At 42.3% G+C, this 23,012-nt stretch overlaps 1 protein-coding gene across 1 annotated transcript in view; it reads right to left on the bottom strand.

Moving 5' to 3' along the window:
- Positions 1 to 23,012, bottom strand: part of SHC4 (SHC (Src homology 2 domain containing) family, member 4) — a 146,720-nt gene that overhangs the window by 90,166 nt on the left and 33,542 nt on the right. Inside the window, exons 2-4 of the mRNA XM_008568656.1 lie at positions 15,866 to 15,936; positions 9,946 to 9,967; positions 9,285 to 9,304 (exon numbers count right to left, since the gene is read on the bottom strand). Of these exons, the coding sequence (XP_008566878.1) occupies positions 9,285 to 9,304; positions 9,946 to 9,967; positions 15,866 to 15,936 (113 nt within the window). The remainder of the gene's footprint in view (positions 1 to 9,284; positions 9,305 to 9,945; positions 9,968 to 15,865; positions 15,937 to 23,012) is intronic.

Raw genomic sequence — 23,012 nt, 5'->3', positions numbered from 1 at the left:
CAATACCAAGTCAAGGGTTAAGATCCCCTTACCAGTCATCTTTAAAAAAAAGTTCAATGCATTATTGTAATTGGGCTTTTTTTAAACAATTGTGTTTTAGAAAAAATAGTCAAAATATTATGGAGACTTGTCTTTTGCAGTTAAAGAGTGCACTGAAACACACAATGTGGTCACTTAAGAGTCAAAGCTTATTTAAAAAAAAAATCAAAACATCCAACTTAATCACCAATTCTATTCACCCATTTCACTCTAAGTGATGTGTATTTTCCAAAAATTAGCCCTATTTTCAAAGAAGGAAATTTGACACTATTTAAAATATTTAAACAGTTTGCCTTACAGGTGTCTATAATATCGAGCAAGACAGCAACTGGTGGGATGAATGCTTGACTTCCACCACTGTTTCTTTAAAAAATACCTCTGGTTCTTTTAAAAGACATTTGGCATATACGAGAGTACTTCAGAAAGTTCATAGAAAGATTCATGTTACTTTTTAATTCCGTTTTTCCAAAACTTACATGGTATAGATTTCATCTGGGAAGCCCATTTTTTTATGTGTCTGTGTGCACTTCTGGAAGAACTCAATAACTGGCCTAGCCACTTAAGTCCACTGTGGCAAATAATGGTAGAACGACTCTGGCCTGCACATCTGCCACAAATTCACCAGCATAACCACTGAGGAAAGTGGTGATCAAACTTTTAAGTTCTTAAGAATGAACTGGGAGCTGGTTAAAATGCAGATTTCTTGGACTGTTCCTAGAGATTCTGATTCTGTAAGTCTGGGGTGGAGTCTGCAATTTAACAAGCCTCCCAGGTGATTCTGAAGCCAAGTTCATGGACCACACAGCTGACTAAACCTTCTACTTGGACTCACTGCACAGGGTGACTGGCTCTGTGCTGTACAGCTTCAGCCAGATGATTGTGCTAGTGAATGCTAAGGAATTAGGTCACCTGTTCCTAGAGTCTAGGGTCGGGAAGCCTATACCAGCTGTACATTTGGTGGTAGTTGTCTGGCTAGGCTAAGGCCTGGAATCCTCACAGTGCCAATTGTCTAGGTCTTAATCCTGTTCGTGATGCCAATTGTAAAGCTACTCGACCCTTTGTTGGGCTCTTTTACCTGCCCCTAATCCTGCACCAACTGGGCCGATTGTTGAACTAGGGCTGGGTCTGGAACTCCCAGACCCCTCAAGCCCATTCACAGACTGGGTCACAAACCTTTCATACACCAGGCTGGGTCCCCAGACCCCTTCACACAGGTCTATGAGCTAGGTAACCAGCCAAAATGTCCTTGGAGACATAGGTTGGAAAGCATAGCTGCGCAGGGCGGATGCGCGAGGCAGATGCCCGCCCACCTGCTTCACTAAAACTCCTTTCTCTCTCTCCCTCTCTCTCTTTTCTCTCTCTCCTCTCTCTCTCTCTTTCATCTATCCATCCCTCTCTCTCTCTCCCTCTCTGAAGAACATAAGAATAGCAACAAAACTAAAAAGACACATTGGCGCGCATGTGCACTAACTACACACACACACACACACACACACACACACAATTTGCTTACAAAGGATGTGCTAAAACCACACCCAACTGGACCCAAGGCAAGGGCCCTGACCAAACTATTCTATTTTACCAACAATAGTCCATTTGGGGGGAAATTTGTTTTCAATTTAGTCATTCTACATGCTGGAATAGATATTTGGTATAATCCTCTCCTCTCCCCTCTGTCTCCTCCATCCCCATCTCCTCATGGAGAAGAGCTTTTACGAGAGGGTATCTGGAGGTCCCAAACAACCTAGCTCACAGCACCCCTTGCACACACAGGTGGTGAGAGTGACCTGCATTCTCTCTCCCATCTGGCAGCCGGAGGAGGAGAGGCCTAGTCCATCTGCCCCTCAAAATGTATTCACGCTCTAAACAGTGCTTCTCAGCCTTGGCTGCACATTGGAGAAGCACGGGGCAGCACTGACAAGTACTGAATACTAGGTCTCATCTGCAGAGATTATGATTTAATTGGTACAGAATGGGGCTCGGGCATAGGAGTTTTAAAAGCTCTCCGAAATGTTTCCAACAGAGCTAAAATTGAGAATCACTCTATAGCAGCAGTCAGCAAACATTTTCTGAAAAAGGCCAGATAGTAAACACTTTAGGCTTTACAGACTGTACAGTCTCTAACACAACTATTCATGGTGCTGTTGAAGTTTGAAAAGCAGCCACAGACAACACATAAACAAATGGGCGTGGGGGTGTGCCAATAACACTTTGAATTCCACATAATTTTAACATGTCACAAAATATTCTTCTTTTTATTTTGATCATTTAAAACTGTCAAAACCATTTCTGGCTGGCAAGACGGCAAAGTCAAAGTCAGGTAGCAGGTTAGATGTGGCCCACAGACCACGGTTCACTGACCCTTGCTCTAGAATATAAGAGGGTTTGGGGTCACGGTCAGCTATTAGCTAGTGCATGGTGCAAAACCTACTACAGCACAATCTTTTAAACTTTACAGACAAAGATTACTTTTACATATTTTGGACTTGGTCTCGTTCAATGTCTTGGTACAGAAGTTGGGTATTATAGGAGAGGGGTCTTTCACTATGTCTATATAAGAATTACAAAATTCCTTTTACATCATAAATTGTCATTTTTCCATTCTTTTCTTCGTCTCTTCTACCAGCACTCAGTAGGGGGGAGAGAGGGAAACTGAAATTCTTTTTTTTTTTAATACCAACTAACCTTCCTTAAGTAATACTATATGCATGATAAAGTGCAGAGTGTGTGTGGGGGATACAGAAATAAATAAAAGTGTAAAATTATAGTAAATATTAAAAGCAACAAAAATTGAGGGCTTAAATTTATCTATAACTCCTCTTCCCTATGATAATAAAGAGTGAAGAAAAGCTGGTTAAATGTACTCTGCAATCAGACAGCCAGAGTTCAAAATCCAGCTGTCTCTTACAATCTCCTGAACAAGTTTTTAAAGCTCTCTCTGTCTCGATTCCTTAAATATATAAAGTGGGAATAATAATAGTGGTTTGAATAATGCCTTGGTAAATGTTAGCCATTATTATTGCTTTATCCTTAAAATGGTCTCTGCTTTAAGAACAGGGTCTAATCTGCTTTGTTCAATGCCTAGTACCCAGCAAAGTATTCTGTGTGTTGTAACTAGGATGCTATAGATAATATGTTATATAATAGGTCAAATTATGTCTATCATGCAAATGGTAATGGATAATACAAGTTTCTATAAAGGCAGAGAACATGTCTGATTTTCTTTAATGCCCCATGAACACCTAGCAGGCCACCTTGGACATATAATGTGTTCAGTATATAAATGTTTAGGCATCTCTATGACATTGAAACAAAGTATGACCCTTGTCTCCCTGTACAGACCTGATCCCCCTTTAGGAGGGAGGTACACATTCTCCTAGTTGCTGGTGTGTTCACTGCTAATGGATCACAGCTGAGTTCCTTCCCCAGAAATTGTCCTCTCCTGAGGTGAGGTACCTGGCCATCCATATGTCCCTTCCTCAGAGGCAGCAGGCATCCAATGAATGACTGATCAAGATGGGGTTCAAAGGCCTGGTCCCCTTGCCTCAATTCAGGATAACTCTGAAGGGCCATCCAGCTCCAAAACTGCCTGTGGCATCTGCCGAGGCCTCTGTTGTGACTTCATCACTATTCAACCTGTCCCTCTGCCCAGCCCTCCCAGGAAAGCTTTTGCCCTCAACTCTCCATCTCAGAACCTGTTTCTAGATCCAGCCTAAGACCTGCTAATGAGCTGCTGCCAGAGTTATGCCACCTTATATTTTAATATACGCTTAACTAGACGATGTCTTTCCTTTTTAAGAATCTGTGTTGTCATAGGCAACAGTGAGAAAAATCATTTTCGGAGAATTTCTCCTAAGTGACATAGATGATCTCAATTAAAAAGACCCACCCCTTATTGTTCAAACATACATGAAAATTCACATTTCCTAGAGTAAGCACAGTCCTCACAAGCTACAACTCAATTATGTATAATTAAAGGGACCAGAGTGGTACACTTATCCTATTAGGCATTTCTCAGCTTTCCGAAGGAGACTATCGACAGGAAATGGAACGAATCTGTCTTGCAGGTTGAGCCATGTACCAGTTGCCCTGCGTTTCCTTTGGCCACAAAGCTCTCTTTTTATCAATGAAAGGACTTTCTCTGGATGAGATTAGTTTTTAATTAATTTTTGGATATCTCCCATCTATCTCACTCTTCTCAGAAGGATCTGTATTATTAATTTTCCTGGCTATTTAGGATGCAATGGAATTAAAACTAACTGCTTTAGCATTCCCCCACTCTTCCCATTTTCCTTTCCTAAAAACAAGAGCAAAACAACAATAAAAAGTCTGCAGATGCTTTTTGGGATTTTCTGAAAACGACCTGTTCAGAAATAAGGGGTTTCCATGTTATCCGTGGTCCAACTGAAGACCTCATTTTGAAAGCACTGGATAGGCTTTCCTTGCGCACTTGTGCTTCTCAAAGTGCAGTCCCCGGACCAGCACCACCTGGGAACTTGTGAGATATGCAAATTCTTAAATCAAAAACTCTGGGAGTGGGGTCCAACATTCTGTGTTTTAACAAGTCCTTGTATACTAAAGTTTGAGAACTACCAACACATTTTTTTTTCTCCTTAGTAAAGATCAGAAAAGGACATTGAAGGATCCTCACCTACAGATTTATGTGTCTTTATGAAGTCCTTCCAGAGAGAACTCACAGACGAGGAATCTGGCACCTTAAACCCAAGCCAAATTCCAACCTGAGAATTAAACATTTCCATATTCTGTCACTTCTGGCTTTCAGCATTTCCCTAAGATTTGTTTCTTAAAATTCTCTTACTTTCATTGAAGCAGAGCGCATAAGAGGCAGATATTGGCCTCTGGTTCCACCACTTTGTGTCGTGCCAGGTGACCTTGGTAAATTCCTTAATTTCTCTAAGTCTCAGTATTCTCATGGGCAAAATAGGATTAATAATAACATTTTTTACAAGTGTTAAATTTTGTGATGATGATGACAATGTTAATGACAGTAGCTATTAATTAATAATATACTGCTTTGTCAACTGCCTGTTAATAGTTGAAAACCATGTTTGATTCCTTCAACTAGAAACAGACTGAAGTTCAGCCAGTTCCATGCGGATTAAGAAGTCTTTCTCTTCACCTGAATCAACTTCTTGGACCTCAAGCCTGTCTGAGGTATCTTCAGAGAATTTATTTTTATTGCTTTCTTCAAAATATATATGAACGGTGGCCATATGCCAAACACCCTACTGTGGAGCCAGGGACCTGACCCAATTGTCTAGGAGCTCTTCTTTCTAGAATTTGACCTAGTTCAGGATGCCATATCCTATGTTTAGATACTCTAGATCTTTTCAGCTTTTCTCTGACCAGCAGTAATCATGGAGCATTTAAGACCTCCAGAGTCATCTCAAGATCTGTGATCTAGGCCTGAGAATCCCTGAAACTGCTCCATTAATCAATAAATATTTATCAATCCAACTATGTCCCAGGCACTGCAGCTGTGAAACCTGCCGGCCACATGGACTAGTCTTCCAGGGAGATCTTTCAAGTCCAGAGATGAAGCATGATGAAACCCTTATGATGACTCCACTGAAATAGGACCTTCAGGGACACAATCTCTTTCAGGCCCAGGCATACTTTGGGGCACACTCTGAGTTCTGGAGGCTCCCATGCAACTGCAGCATTGATGCTTCCAGAAAAAAAGGTTCAAAAGATCTATTCTACTTGCATTGTAAAATGATTCAGACTAGGGGCTGGCCACTTTATCTATCAAAATCAAAATTAGAAATCCAGTCTTAAGGAAACGAAAAAGGGCCACAAAAGGGAGATTCTAGAATGCATTCTCAGCTGGCTCTGCATCGTAAGGAAGACCTGGGAAGAAATCACTGGAGAAAGCTATCTCATTCAGCAATCAGAGCTAAAAATACCGGGGTTTCCCCCACATTCATAGGCCTTAACACTGATGTGTTTTAAGCTCTGAATTAAGTTGTTTCTCTTCAAACACTTTAAAGGTCATCCACTACCACCCATACTTAGCTATGGAGAGATATACAACTATTCTCACTTAGGTTGGTGAATGTACATATATTGCTTGTTTGGGGGGGTGTGTTTGTGTGACTCTGTCTGCACTTCTGTAAGTTTCTATATATTTATATGGATAAATTAGTAGACTCTGCTTTTAGAAACATATTTTTAGAAACCACTTCATAAAGTGGATCATATTTTCCATGGAAAGATGCTATAATCGGGAGTTTCATTCGGTGTGTTTGTGTGACTCTGTCTGCACTTCTGTAAGTTTCTATATATTTATATGGATAAATTAGTAGACTCTGCTTTTAGAAACATATTTTTAGGAACCACTTCATAAAGTGGATCATATTTTCCATGGAAAGATGCTATAATCGGGAGTTTCATTCCTGACCAAGAACTCCTGGGCAAATAAAATATAGATTGTGTAAATAGCTTGTCATGGAACAAAAATAATGACCATTTTATAAACCTCTATAAATATCTGAAACACTAAAACAATGCCCTTAGTCCTATAAAAGGGGCATGAATATAAACAGTCTTACATATGGAGTCTCCAGAAATATCCAATCACCACATAAAAATAGAGCTCAACTGAATTATGTTCTGGAAATTAACGCACTGCTATAATAACATTAAACATTTGATTTACATTCTGCAAACATTAGATTTTAGTGGAGCATTTTGAGGATGATTTAAATAGTCCCAATCTTCTTCTTCTTTTTTTTTTTAAGTGTCCAAAGAAATTGATCCAATATCTTCTTTTCCCTTTGAGGTGGAAATCTATTTTTTACTGCATCTACTACTATCTTCATTTCACAAGCCTCTTTTCCCCCAGTTCCGCCTCCCCCTCCTTCCCTCTCTCCTCCTCCTCCTCCTTTTCTTCCTATCCCTTCCCTTCCCAATACATGATTACCATGGAACTACCATATGGCCTCAATGTAATGCTGTCCTGGCCAGAGGTGACTGATCCAGCAATAGGACCCAATCACCAGCTTTCCTGGAAATTCAGTATTTAGAACTGAGAAAACTCTGCACTCCTGCTGCTGAGCCCGACTCCTGTCCTTCTGTTGGCTTAATATTTCATTGCTCCTTAGGCTTCTTGAGCTGCCCCAATATCCGTTCAAGAAATTCCCCTTTTTGCTTATGGTAGGCAGTCATTTTCTGTTACTTAAAGCCAAAAGATTCATAATAAGTATACTCATGGCAAATAGATGCACTTAAAATTATTTCTTCCACCTTAAAGCTCAGGTCAAAGAAAATACTGTGCAGACTTAATGACCTAGAAAATGTGCAGAATAAATGACAAAATATGTTACAAGTTAACATGTACCATATCATCTCACTTTAGTTTTTAAACATAGAATTAGAAAAATTCTATGTTACTATTGGTTATCTCTAGTGATTTATGTTTTTTCTTTTATTTTATCCTACTTAACAATTCCCACACCAAGGCAGATTTGCTTTTTATAATCAGAAAAGAAAGCGAAAAAAAATTTCAGAATTAGATGTCCCTCAGAGGACTGACATTAGCAATAACAATCATCATGATACTGTTCTCTCACTTTAAAGTGATTTTTGTTTGTTTGTTTTGGCAGCTGGCCGGTATGGAGATATGAACCCTTGACCTTGGTGTTATAACACTACTGAGCTCTAATAAGCTAAGTAACCAATCAGCCCAAAAGTGATTTTTAAAGACAACTCAGGCTTGCCTATATTCCCTTAATTGCATCCCACCATCTTAGCCCATTCGTAGCCACAAGAACAGTTTCTTAGTTTCAAACCAAGCAATGTCACCGCGAAACATCACGGGCTGTAGGAAAAGGATTTGGAGTGAGAATACCTGGGTTTAAGCCCCATCAAAATAGCTGTGTGGTCTTAGGATGGTCACTTATCTTCTCTGAGCCTCAACTTTCCCTGCTTTAAAAGGGAGAAACCACTCCTCCAGGGTGAGTGTGCAGTTCATAAGAGAACATGTCTGCAAAAGCTCTGTGCAGGGCAAAGCAAACATTAGCCAGTGTTAGCTACCTCTCCACTTGTCCTACCGTAGCCCCTTCTGCCAGTGTGGCTTTTGGTTGTGCTTCTCTGTCAAGAATTAGAAGAGGCCACTGTGCCTCCTTACCAAAGTCTGTTAGCCATAGAACCTGCTAGAAACTCAAGTCTTGAAGTCTCAGTTGTCCTTCTCTCTCTGGCTTTGCACTCTTTTAACAAAATAAAATTAATTTACACAATATCGAATACTCTAGCACTCCACAAATATAACTCATCTAGTAACTATACTTTCAAAAATGTAATAAATACACATAATATAGAATTTACCAATTTAACCATTTTTAAGTGTACAGTTCAGTGGCATTAAGTACACTCATGTTGCTGTACAACCATCACTGCCATCCATCTCAGAATTTCTTCTGTCTTCCCAAACTGAAATTCCATAAGCATTAAACAATAACTCCCCCATTCACTCCTCCCCTGAGTCCCCAGCAACTACCCGTCTACTTTCTGTCCACGTATTTGACTACTTTAGGTTCTCCATATAAGTGGAATCATATAGTATAATTGTGTGTCTTCTTTAGAGAAACATCTATTCAAGTTCTTTGCCCATTTTTAAACATAGAGTTCTCTAGTTCTTTGTTGCTGAGTTGTAGGGGTTCTTTATATATACTGGATATTAACCCTTTATCAGATATATGACTTACAAATATTTTTCCCCTTCTGTGGGTATACTTCTTGACCTTATCTGTTCGTTTAAACAAATAGTAAATGTGCACCTGCTATGTGAGACATTGTGCTAATGACTGAGCGAAAAGGTACTCAGTCACTATCCTCTCCCTCTCTGCATTTTACTCTGTCATGCAGTCAGAACCCTTCCACACTGACTGGAAAACATTTTTTTTTAATCACTACAGCCTCAAAGACTTGTAAAGGAAACTTAATTGGCTATTTCACTTATCTCAAGTATCTGAGAAGCGAGATTTTAGTCTTACATAGGTTGTGAGGAACTGGAAAGCAGTGAAACTTGAAACTAGAAGTGGCCACTGTTCACACACTCACACAACACACAGCATCAAACATCCAGTAAGGGCTCGCTGACATCCACACATGTGCGAAAGGAAATATTTCCACTTACACCAGTGCCTGCCTAGGAGATATCAGTTTTGAATGTTATATTTTATTGTATGGTTTATTGTTCTAACCAGCAGATAATGGTTATGAACTTTGACCCTGGGACACCAGACTCTTACTGAGGTCTTTACACTCTTTCCTGACCAATGAACACTGAGACTTGTTTTAACCAACTATATACATTCTGTCTTAGCCACACTGCTCGTTTTCAATCCTTAGCAAAACTACCATGAACTAGAACTTAAAAACCCTTGATTTTTTTTTCTCCTAACCACTGTTCTCAGTAGATTTCTTCGTTGGTGAGTGCTCCCCTGCCTGGAAAGCTCATATACTTGGCCTTTTATCCCCTCTGTAGTGGTCTTTTTTTGACATGCCATGTGATCCTGCTCCTAACTCGATGGTCTTCTCCCAAGTGAACACAGAATCCACATACCATATGCTGTGAACTACTCCAAAGTTTAGGAAGAGATACACAAACTTATCCATGTATAGCTGTAGCCAATCCTTTTCTGACAACCCTCAGGAAATTTAGATAAATGCCAGCCTGTTTTCAAACAAACAGATATCTTAATTTGGCCACCTAACATACAGATATTTGACCTCCACAGAATATTTTTCCTCCTAATGTTCAAATTTCTTAAAAACCACACACACAGGAACATATGGAAATGTTCAGCTGCATCTTGGATCTGCTTCGCATCTGCAGGTTGAACACATACATGTACACATACACGCACATACACACATACACACACACAAAGAAGTATGCAGTTGTCTCTGAAGAATTGCCTTAAATGCCCTGTTGAAGCCAAAGAATCAAAATTTTCAAGATAGTGAATTAAATTTGCAGTATCTCCGCTCAGGAGCAACAACATTACGAACAGGAAATTAGTTCAATTACAACGTCTTCTGAATTATGATTGCTGCTTCCCTGCTTCCTTACCTAGTACCAACTCACCCAACGAGCTTTCTGTCCACAGCAGCAGTTCAAGAAAAAAGCACTACTCAGGGTCTCCACCCACTCATCCAATCGAACAGAATGGAGCAGGAAAAACCATACTGTGAAGCTAGAGAAAATGAATCTTGAGCCAGAACCCCAAAGGGCAGCACTCGCCACCCGTACACTTACAGTGCCTGTTTCCTTTCACAGACCGCCAGGGAAGGTAACCACACGAATGAGGCAAGCCCGCAGCGTGCCAGGGCTTCCCGGCTGGTCCTGGGGCCGAGCGGGGCAGACCGCGCGCTGGGCGCCTCGCTCTTAGCTAATGGGAGTTAAACACGTAAGGCAAGAAATAGCAGAAGAGGGCCCATCTGCCAGTGGTGTGCCCTGCCCCTCAGGGTAAATGTGTGCTGTGCTGATTAACTAAATGTCCCCTCTACAATTTCCTTGGGGCTCCAAATAAGAAGCTCTGGTCTTCAGATTGAAAGCCAAGTCCTGTCCCCCCAGCTCCACTTACTGGCTTACCCTGATGTGTCCATTCCTCCTTCCGCATTTGAGGCAGGTTCCCACCTGGACACAAAGGAGGAGGCATCCCGAGAGAGAGAGGGAAGAGGTTTTTCTTCTTTGCATGATGTGGATGCTTCTCAAGTTAAGGAATCCAGGCTTTGGGTTTTAGTGACCTGATTTCTCTCTCTCTCTCTCTCTCTCTCTCTCTGTGTGTGTGTGTGTGTGTGTGTTTGCAGATGTGGATCAGATGTTTCGTTTTGTTTTGTTTAACTTTGTTTTAAAAATCATGCAATCATTTTCACAGGAGAGCGCAAGTGGCATCTTTAGCATAATTTTCACTTCCCCCGTCTTTTATTTCCTTTTGATACTGTTCCAGACGTTTTGAAGACCACTGTGGCTGTGAGCCTTTGTTTTTCTAATGATCTTGTTTCTCTTCACTGTCAGGAAAAACCTCCTCCTTTGCCCTTTTGCATGAATACTCTGTTCCTAAAAATTGGGATCTGGTCCAGAATCAGTCGAGGGGATGAATGGCTGGGGGAGAATTTGTGGAGGAACAACTGTAAAAGCCACCCAAGGGGCTCCCCCAGGGACAGAATCTGGAGACAAGATAGAAAAGTGTGATGAGAGCTTGGAAAGGTGTGAAATCCGGGAACTGCGGAGAAAGTAAATAACCTCTTGTCCTTTTCTTTTTCTCTGCTCTTATTTGAGTACTTTCTGTGTTCTAGGTCCTGTGGATTCAACCCTCAAACAACTAGCAGGAAGGTCCCTCATAAAGACAAGAATTCTACTCCATCTTTCTCCTCTTTTCAAATGCTGATCCTATTGGTGTATCTTAATCACAGCTCCTTCTTCATTACCAGGAATACCATGTTGCTGTCTTCCTACTATTCGCAACACAGAGACGGTAAGACGTTTACCATGGGTGGGACATCAGTGTCCAATTGTTTGTATCTGTAGTGGCAATTAGTTACACTAATTTATCAGCATGCACACCTGAATTATCTTATGTTTGGTGGTAAATGTCCCGAGATAGCTGTGATCACAAAAAACATAGTTCTTTCTTTTGGAATCCTAACTGGTCCACTGAAAATTTTTTCTTGGACTAAATAGGACTATGAGCTAAATGAAGAAACTTTATGAATATATGACATTTCAAATAAAAAAAAATTGGAAACCTGATACAATGGTAATGTTTTAATGATAACATCCAAGACAAGGGAACTCATGTTTGGCCCTGACATACAGAAATCAGCCTCACTGCTGTAACGCCCCACCATGGTTATCGGAGGCTGCATCTCCTGATTTCAAGTAGGACCACTTGGCACCATAGGGCATCTTAAAACTTGATCCTCCCCTCCATTCAGCCTCTCTCTCTCCTGAGTGGGAACCATTGAATATTTTTTGCACTCACTCTTGGGAGAAGATGCACACTTTTTTACACTATTACCAAACTACCCGCCTGAGTGTTGATGCCACGGCCATCTTCCCTATGCCCTGAGCTCTCTTCCAGATACTCCCATGGCTGGATCCCTCAGTTTATTCAGGTCTTAGCTCAAACATCTTCTCCTTAGAGAGGTCTCATGACCACTAAACATAAAAAAAAAAAAAAACCACCACCCTCAAGCTTCCATAAATTTGCCCAGAACACAATCTGCCATGCCTGAATCATGTACAGACACACCTACAAGATATAATATCCAGATACCATGCCAGACATCCTGCCATGGGTATGTATGTTAGTCATAAACTGAATCTTCATGGAAGAGAAAAAAAAGTCAGCCTTTTACTATTTACTAAAGAATAGGGATATATAGACTTACATGTTTATGAAGACTTAAAAAAACAGATACAAAAAAACCCCAGATATTTGGCTGGAAGGAAGGGGTATCAACGAATGCAATTATTCTGCAGAGCAATCTAGTAATACACATCAAAAACCCTTAAAATATTTATATTGTTTGGCTTAGTGATCCTAATTCTAGAATTTGTCCTATGAAAATAATCAAGAGATATAGATAAGATGTTCATTGCTGCATTACTTACAATAATGAAAAATGAGAGAATGTTATGCAGATATTAAAAATTCTTTAGAGAAACAACCCAAATGTCTACAGGATGATGAATGGATAAACAAAATGTAGCATATGCATAGAAGAGAATAGTGTTCAGCCTTGAATGATATTCTGACAGATGTTACAACATGAATCAACCTTGAAGACATTGTGCTGAGGGAAATAAGCCAGACAGAAAAGAACAAGTACTGTGTAGTTCCATTTATATGAGTAGTCAAATTCATACAGACAGAACATAGAACGGTGGTGGCCAGGGGCTGCAGGGTGGTGCAGGTGGGGGAGAATGGGGAATTATTGTTTAATGGGTATAGAGTTTCTATTTGGGAGGACATAAAGTTCTGCAGATGAATTATGGTGACGTTTGCACAACAGTGTGAATGTTCTTAATGTCACTGAACTGCGCACTTAAAAATGATTAAAATGGTAAATTTTGCACTGTATATTTACCACAGTAAAAAATGCTTTAGAATATTTAGCAACAGGAAATGTTCAATATGGGAGAAATAGTGTATAATATTGTTCAGATTTTCTGTATAAAGTCATTGTAAATTCATGTATAGAAAAAACGGCCAGAAAGATATTCCCAAACACAAAATATTAATAGATGTTACTGCTAGATGGGATTATGAGTAATTTTCTCTTTCATACTTTTCTGTATTTTCCAAATGTTCTGAGTAAACACTTATAACTAGAAAATGCAATAGAATTTAAAAGTCTGCTCCCGGGCCGGCCCGATGGCGCACTGGATAAGTGCGCCGCTTGGGAAGCGCGGCGGTGCTCCCGCCTGAGGGTTCGGATCCCACATACAGACCGGTTCCCGCTCACTGGCTGAGCGAGGCGCGGGGGCAACACCGAGGGTTGCAATCCCGTTGCTGGTCCCCAGTCCGGTACGGGGGCAACACTGAGGGTTGCGATCCGTTGCTGGACACGGAAAAAGACAAAAGACAAAAAAAAAAAAAAAAAGTCTGCTCCCAACATCTCTATCCTCTTACCCTGTTTTATTGTTACAGTAATAGCACTTATTACTACCTGGAAGTGTATTGTGTGAGGATACTTTAAAAAGTTCATGCAAAAATGAAACTAAAAGATAATATGAATCTTTCCATGAACTTTTCGAAGACCCTTGGTATATTTATTTATTTATTTGCCATAGTCTCTTTCCCCAGCTAGAATGTAAGTTCCATGAGGGCAGAGGCTTTGTCTTCTTCACTGCTGGATCCTTAATTCTTGAACAGTTTCAGGCACTTAATAGGCACCCCGTAAGTATCTTAGTGAAAGACAGAGTCAACGAATGAATGGATAAATGAAAAAGAAAATCGGTCCTCCTCAGTGTCCATTCTTAGACTAATTTAAAAATAATAGAAACACATTTCTTACTGTTCTGGAGGCTTGGGAAGTCCAAGATCAAGGTGCCAGCAGATTTAGTGTCTGGTGAGGTCTGCTCTCTGCTTCATAGATGGGTGCGTCTTGCTACGTCCTCACATGGTAGAAGAGAGTTCCTTCTCACCTCTTTTATATGATCACTAATCCCATTACTCCTCATGACTCCATCACTTCCTAAAGGCACCATCTGCTAATACTATGACACTGGCAATTAAGTTTCAACCTATGAATTGGGGGGGACACATTCAAACCATAGCACTAAGGTTAGGACAGTGGGCATTCCTTTGTCCTGGGCTCCCATTCCAGGTATCAACCCTCTTGCTCCCATCTGTACCCTTCTTAGGACTAGAGGAAGGGTTTTCTCCAGACTAAGAATCATCAAAATGAAATAAAGCCTGAAAATTGTCCCAAGTAGGGCTAACAGGGTGGGAAGTAGTCAGAAATCATGTCACTTGAAGGATAACTGAAGGGGCTGAGAGTGTGAAAGAGATGATTTAAGGGGGAGAAGAAATGTTGCTGTCTTCAAATACTGAAAGTAGAGTCAGGTGGGACCATGCATTTATTCAATAAATATCCACTGAGCCTCCTCCGTGTGCCCAAGGTTTGTCATTTGTTTGACTCCAGAGGGAATACTGAGGATTGGTGAGCAGAAGTTTGGAAAAACAGATTTGAATGCATCGTAAGACAGAGAGTCCAAATCAGCATTTCCTAAAGTGCATTTCATGGAACCCTCGGGATACATAGGATGTTCAGTTATGTTATATGAAAAAATGATTTGGGGGCCAAATAAGTTTAGAAAATCTTGGGATAATGTTAGAGTTTTGTAAACTACAGCACAGGACTTGGCAGAGTCTTTAATATACTATTGTTTACTGCAGTTCTCCTAAACAGTAATATGATACTTTCCCCAAATATTTTGTACCACAAGACACTTTTTCTCGGCCTAGAATTCCATGGGATGAGCATTGGGAAGTCATTCTCTCTTCATAATGGGAACAGTCACCTTTGGAACAGGAAACCTGCAACCATGGATCCAGATGGGCACGGTGGCATGCCCCTGAGACACACCTTGGCACCACATGCAACAGGTGCCCAAACCTTCATCCTGAATCACGGGCATCAGCCCAGTCCCCTCACTTCATCCCCTCACCTCACAATTCCCCCAGTTACCAGTGTCGGCATAACACTCTCTTATTCCTTTTTCTGTCCTTGCTTTAAACTTGGCTTTAGTGGACCATGCCTTGTATTTCTGCTTCTGACTCGAGCTGCACATAACAAGGATTCTGATTTCTTCCTTAAAGCTGCCTGGGGTAAAGCCCTTCACTCATTGTAAGCAGAGGAGGGAACCCAGGCAGGGGGAGAGCAGGTTCTCATGTGAGGGGTGCCGTAAATGGGGAGAGCTTGGGCTTTTGGGCGGTGAAAGTTCTTGCCGAGTCTATTTTCAGCTAGCTCCTTGATAGGTCAGAGATTCTGTAATGTCCTATTTCCAGGCATAATTTTAAATACTTTTGGTACCTGGGAACCAGCTATTTCTGTAGTCTGCTTCATGTTATCGATTCTCACGTGGAATGCAGATGCTCCGCCACACTGGGAAATCTTTCACACGATAAGATAAAGCCACTCATCCAAGGTCACTGGGCTATGTTCTACCTTCCAGACATATGAATAAAAACCCATAATGACTTTGCAGGCTTGCATAAAATCCCTGCAAGAGAAACTATTGTGACTTTAAATATAGTCCTCAAAGCCCTTCCCATTTTCGGTCTCTTACCTTGTAACTTGGGTTCTCATTCCAAAATCCAGTGACCTCATAGATTGCAGCACTTCAATACAGCCCATGTACTAGAATAAGAAAAAAAAAAGAAGTAAGACAAAAATACCACAAAGCTGTCTCTCAGCTTCACAGTGACTTCCTGAAAAGCACCTTAAATCAGCTCCTAATATCAAGTTACATTTGCACACTCTGCTTACCATTGATATTTCTGACCATTAATAGACACATGCCTTAAGCTTCATTCAGTTATGAAACATCAGCTAAATCCAAATACATTGTCAGGAATGCAGGTAACAAAGACAAACGCGGGTTCAATGGTTAGGAGCATGGGTGTCGGGGCCGGACCATGTGAATTCACATCCTGCGCTACCACTTCTTAGTTAAGGAACCGCAGCAGGTTGGTCAACTCCTCTGCATCACGGTTTTGTCCTTGGTAAGAGGGGGATACAAATAGAATCGTTGTGAGGTTAAACTACTTCACACATGTAATGATTTTAGAACAACGCCTAGTTTATACAAGTACCCAAATACTGGAGAAAGCAAAAATAGATGTGAGGCAAATAATAGAGGACTATCAACTCTTCTAAGGAGATATCACAGCATGTAATCATCTTTTGCAAGATCTTTAAATGTTAAGGGGGTTCAAGAAAGAAAAAAAGTCACATCTCACACTAATGATCAGTAAGTCTAGCTCAAACACCACATATTGGAAAAGGAATTGTGACTTATAAAGCTAAAAGAGGGCTTATATTTAACGTGGCAGCAGTGAGGAGCCGTGCCAGGCTGCTGGCAGCAGCACGATGGGAGTAGATCTGTGTTTGAGGCTCAAGTCAGCAGCAGTATGGAGGTGGGTGAGGGAATGAGTTAGGATGCTCCTCTCAGGAGGAGAGTAATGACAGCCCACACCGAAGAGGGATAGTGGCAATAGGAAGGAAGGGACAGATCCAAGTGACATCACGGAAATAGGTACTACAGGATTCGGCAGTTGACTTGATATAGAGAATAAGAGAGACGGATGAGTCAAGGATGACTCAGTCGTTTCCAGCCAGGGTAGCAGAGGGAACAGTGATGCCATCAACAGAAACAGGAAAACCAGGAGAGGGGAAGATAATGAATTGGTTTGGGACCCATTGACTGCAAGGCACTGGTGTGGTACCCAGGAAATAAGTTGAAAATTGGATTCTGGAATCCTGGAGAGGAATTAAGCCTAGAAATGCAGACTTAGTGATCTTCTGTGTAGCTTTACCAAGTCAGGCCATGGGAGGAAATCCTCTTAGCAGAACCGTAGTTGACTAGGGAGAGTGTTTCTCTGAAAATTACCTTGCAAATGTTATGAGAGCCAAGTGGTCTGATTGAAAGTGATCTGTTAGCTCCATGGAAATGATAGGCTTCCTGTTTAGCTTCCCTTTGGAAGCCTTCCAGCCTCTCTCTGCTTGGAAATGGCAAAAGCACTGTGGAAAGACAGCAGGAGCAGGGGGTAGGGGTGGGGACGTCTTCCCTGACACTTCTAGAAGTGTTTCTGAGCAGATCCTGTAGACTCAGCATCCTAAGAGCAGTTCAGTGCACCAAGCACTGCCTTGAGCTTGTGCTGGGGAGAGTGTGCTGGCTGGGGCAATAGCCTGCTCATTCTCAACCAGATTCCTGTTAGTCACACTCCTCTTGGGGTCTCTTGTATTGACATAAGAAATATTTTGGATTTCTTTTTCTGTCCCAATCACACTTAACTTCTCCAGGCTTGAGTAGTACAGGGAAGTAAATGACGTCTACAAATTTCTATTCAATAAACCGTAAGGCTAAGGAGAAGAAAGCTAGATTTAGAGGGCATGTCAGAGCCCATCTCACATTGCCATGAAAGGAGATTCCAGCTCCACGTCAAGATGGATTGACAAGATTGTTTGCACATGCTCACGGGCGCTCTGCCTTCTCCTGCCTTCCTCTTCCACCCCAGAATGTAGCTCCTGCTCCCCTATTTCCTGTGCTCTGGCCCTGGACTCCCCAAACAGGCTACACCTCCAATTTCCCCAGGAGACTTTGCTGGTGCAGAGGTGGGTGTCGTCTTTCCCTTCAGCTGTAAATCGCCAATTAAGATGAGGTGATACCAACCAGCCTACATGCACCTAGATTTTTCACACTCTGCCACACTGATTTTTTGAAAATGCATATCAGATCATGTCCCTCCTCTGCTTGAATCCCCTGGCATCTATTATCAAAACAAATTGTGACTATAACCCTCTGCTCACCCTTCAGCCCTAACAGTGTCACTCTCCCCCTGTGCACTTTGCTGCCACAGTGGCCACCCTTCTAGTCCCCAAATACACCCGACTCATTGCCAGTGCAGGGCCTTGGCCCCTGCTGTTCCCTCTGCCTGGCCCTTCCCCCACTGCACTGCAGGACTGAGTCTTGCTCATTGTTCAGACTTCAATTCAAATGACGCCACCTCAGAGGCCCCTCCTGCCACCCTTCATCACAGCCCCTGTTTGTTACTCCCATATCACTGACGGATGGTCGGGTTTACCTGCTAATTGGCTTTTTTATTACCTGTCTTCATTCCCTTGGCTGTAAGCCCCGTAAGAGTGAGGCCCACGGTCACCACCATATTCCGAGCGTCTGGGACAGTGCCTAGGACCTGGGGGGCACTTAATAAATACTGGCTGAAAGACTGAATGAAGCATCTAGTGTTCAACTCTACTGTACCTTCAAAATGAGCAGAGAGAGGGAGAAGAGACTGAGGTAGGTGAAGGTCTGACTGGTCTCTCCACCCTGGGGGACAAACGAGAACAGGAACACTGAGGACTCAGAAGGAGACTCAGGCACTGCCGGCCAGGATGGTACCTTTGGAAGGTGTCCAGATTTCTCAGTAATTCACTCCATGTTTGTTCTTTTTGTTACCCCCCATTTTAGAGGCTGACAACAAACAACCCAGACGGGGGATGGGTCTGTAGTGAAGTGGGAAGCTGGAGAGGATGCGCCCTACGTCTCGGGTGGTCTATGGGCGAGGGGTGGTGACAGCCCTGAATGATGGAGTTGACACTGAGAAGGTGAAAAGGAAAGGAGAATAGGCTGCATGTCTGAACAGGAGGGGACAGAGAGACAAAGGGAGCCAGCTGGGACTGCCAGGCCTGTGTGAGGGAGAGTGTCAAAGTGGGGGCAAGCCTCAGCCCCATGAACTGACTCACCAACGGGGAGATCTGGCCTATCCATGACGAGTGTTTAGTGTTTTGGGTGTGAGAAGGACAGAGCAAGGGACTCCTCCAAGGATTTGTTGTTAATCACACTTCATCTTGTCTGCTTCCCTCGAAGGAAGACCCAGTCATTGCTTTGGGATCCTTTCCCCTTCGTGTAAACCTCTGTTTTGATTCACATACTTGTCTATCAGCAATGGCACAGGTGACACTTTCCATCTGCCTCTCTGTGACACAACAGAAGGCTTTGCAGAAGCACAAGTCCCAGCCTGAGGTGACCTATGTGAATACAGTTCCCCTTCCCCATGGGCATGTGTTGAGGAAGCCCCAACTGATTTTTGCCACAATTACCCCAAAGCCCCCAATGGAGTCGGTCCTCCCATTGAGGTGCACAGTCCCCAGCACTTAGAGACCACTGCTGAGAGGACGCGGGAGCAGGCAGGGCATGAAAATCATCTGTCCACTCCTTTGTCAGGTGCTTGGTGACTGCGCGGGCAGGCAGTGGCTGAATACCCAGCCGAGGGAGAAGTTTAGTTTGTTAGGTATAATCCAGGGTGACAATACCTCTCATTCACTTACTAAATGCAGAGCTGCATGAGACACGGTCTGGGTTCTTGAGAAACCCAGCCCCATAAAGATAGGACAACCGTGGAAAGAGATGACTTATCTTTTCTTTTCATGAGGTTAGTCATTGTTGTTAGCTCCATTTTATAGATGAGGAAATTAAAGTCTATTAAAGGGACGTGCCTGGCTCAGTTTTGTTTATTCACTGAGACTGAATCAGGGTTTATTTTAGAGTCTGCAGTCCACTGCTGGGACCCTGTATAACAGAAAAGACAAAAAGAGAAGAGGCTGGCCAGCCGGCTCCCACTCACCCAGGGAGGTAACACAGGGATGAGACTGGGGGCCGTGATGGAAACCGCACACATGACCCAAGCTGCTCTGGGGACTGCAGGAGGTGGCACATGAGACAGAAGACACTCCCTAGTTCCCAGCCCTGTGGCGAGGAGAGGACACTGAAGACCTTTATTTAGAGGCACACAGGGCGGGTGAGAAAGTGGCAGAGCTCAGCAGTGAGCAGACAACCTGCCCATTGAGCACCCGACAGGCAGCTTACCTAACTCCCACCTGTGCCTCCCTTCACGCCCCAGGGCGGTAATAATATTTTTGTACTTTCTAAGCTGCATCCACTTGCTTCCAGGGAGGGGTGAACAGCCTATTCATGTTCATGTGAATCTTGGGCTTTGCATTCCAGAGAAGGAATTGCTGGGATATTCACAGAAAAGCAGTGATAGCTAGCTTCACTAAGAATGCCTCCCCCTGATTCTCTTACAGATGACGACTTCAAGCGTATTACCTAAAGAAAAAAAACATATTCTTATATCCTCAGAAAGAACGTCTGCGAGATACATAAGAACCTGTTAACAGTGGTTGCCTCTGGAGATGAGAGAGAGGCAGCTTTTTACTTTTTACTGTACACTTTTGTATTGATTGTTTTTAAAAATAAGTTGGTAGTATTATTTTAGAATGAAAAAAATAAACAAACAAAGCTTAGCACTTCACCTCTAGGAACCACAGTTTATTAAGTAGGGTGAAATCCCTTTTTATCAATGGCATAGTTCCTTCCTGAGAATGTACCTGCCCTATGCAAGGAGTCGGAGAGAATATCATTCAGAGAAGTTTAAGGCATAGGCCCTGCACTTGATAAGTTCATAATAAGAGTGATAAGACAAGGAAGAATAACACTCATGAAACAAACACTGAAGAACAGAGTATAATCAAGTATGATATAATGAGGGTCTGAGCATCATGCAACAAATGTTCAACAATGGTAGGAGCCACCAAGGTGGCAAGAAGACACCACAGGATTTTTCTGCCACCTTTAAATTACTTGCAGTCTTTGCCATTCAAAAAAGACAATAGGGAGGGTAGGGAGGAAGGACATTCCCGTCCTAACCTTGAAACTTTGTTTCCACTTCCTTACTTTCCACCCATGCCTCAATTCATCAGGTAAGGTTTCTGGTCTCAACTCTCTTCTGAAACTGCTTGAGCAAACCAACCACTTCCTCCTAGTTCACTTTAGAGAACTGTCTTTATTCGCCTGTTCACCTATTTGGGTAATCTGCCATTGTCGACCTCTACTCTTTTTTCTCTAAACCTCTCTCCTTTTTGTCTTTTGTGAGAACATTTTCTCTGATTCCTCATGTTTTTCCTCTTACTATTCCTTCCTAAGACTCCTTTGCTGGTTCCTTTTTTCTCCCCTGTCTTTTCTTTAAACAATGGTTCCTTCTCTTCTCACCCTATACCAGTGGTTCTCAACACTTACTGCATATTAAAATCACTAAGGAAGCTTTAAAAAAAGTCTGATTCCCAGGTTTTACTCCAGACCAATAAAATCAGTCTCCAGCATGTACGTACCTGTGCGTTCAATTACTACCTGGTGCTGATAGCACACAAATTTTCAGCCCAAGCTCTTTCTCACCTCCAGCCCAGTATAAGCACGTGGATATTCTACTTGCATCTCAAATTCAATACATTCAAATTATTCCTATACTTGTATTTCTGATCTCAACCAATATCAATATCTACCTACTTATATAAACCAGAAAATTCAGCTCTTCCCTTTCTTTCAAATCTTTCATCCAAAAAGGAGCCAAGCCCCATCCTTTCACTCTCCATATCATCTCTCATATCTGCCCTGTCTTCTTCCCTCAACTCCACACCCTGCCCCAACTTTTACCATCCTAGTTTAGGCACACTCTACCTCTCAGTTGCAATACAGTGGACTCACATAATATGCATGTTCAATGTACATGAATTTGACTATATCCATCTGGCAGGCATAAAACAAAGAGATCAGTCCCTTTGTTCATGCCCTCAGCTTCCCAACCCTACTCCCCAAACCAGACATTGACCTCAACTCCTCCTGGAAAAGAAGATCTCCCTGTAAATGCAAACAGAAATACAAGATATTGATTCTGACATTGATGGTCCAGATGCACAGGTGTTGGAGATTTCAAGGATTGCCCAGTGTATTCTTTATTCTACCTGAGTTCCACTCTAGTGCTGACATGAGGCCATCACCCTCTCTAAGATGGGGTGTTCCACTCTCTGCATCAATCTTTCCCAGGGTAGTCAGCACAATACTGAAAACATATCTAGCATGTTATCACTCCACCTGCTGTGGATTGAATTGTGTCCCCCAGAGTTCATGTATTAGAAACTTAACCCTCACTGTGACAGTGTGAAGAGGGTGGGAAATCCTGTTACGGTAATTAAAAGGTGGGGCCTTGAAGACATGATTAGACTGTGAGGACCAATCCCTAGTAAATGGATTAATAAATTGATTGTTTAATGGTGGTTATGGGCATGGTTCTGAGCGCTTTAAAAGGAGAGCACATGAGGAGCTCTCTCTCTCTCTGCTGAAGCCATTTGCCATCTTGCAGTGTGATATCCTGCATCACCAAAGTCACCGCCAAAGAAGGCCCTCACCAGATGTGTTCCCTGGACTTTAGACTTCCCAGCCTCTGAAACTGTAGGCAATAAATGTTTCTTTACAAATACCATTTCAGGTATTTCTGTTATAAGCACAGAAACAGACTAATACACCATCCTATCCCATTCTCTTCCCACTTAAAACCCTTACAGACCCCCATCCTTAAAGCAGAGCTTCTCAACCTTTAGAGAACTTTGGAATCACCAGAGAAACTTAAAAAGCAGATTTCCAGGCTTTGAGAGTTTCTTCAGTAAGTCTGGGAAACTGCATTTTAATAAGCACTCAGATCATTCTGCTACAAGTGGTCTAAGAATCAAGCTTTGGAGAAAATGCCAGCCCTCAGGAAAAGATCCAACTTTCTAAGCATGATGGACAGGGCCTCCAATAATCCGGCCCCTGCTGAACTCTTTAGCCTTTTCCTCCTTTCTATTGCCCTCTCATTTTACACTCTCGTCATTTGTCTGAA

Source organism: Galeopterus variegatus, unplaced genomic scaffold, assembly GCF_000696425.1.
Source record: "Galeopterus variegatus unplaced genomic scaffold, G_variegatus-3.0.2 Scaffold429, whole genome shotgun sequence".
NCBI lineage: Eukaryota > Metazoa > Chordata > Mammalia > Dermoptera > Cynocephalidae > Galeopterus > Galeopterus variegatus.
Note: the sequence above shows the minus strand (reverse complement) of the source record. Positions and strands in the feature narration are given on the sequence as shown.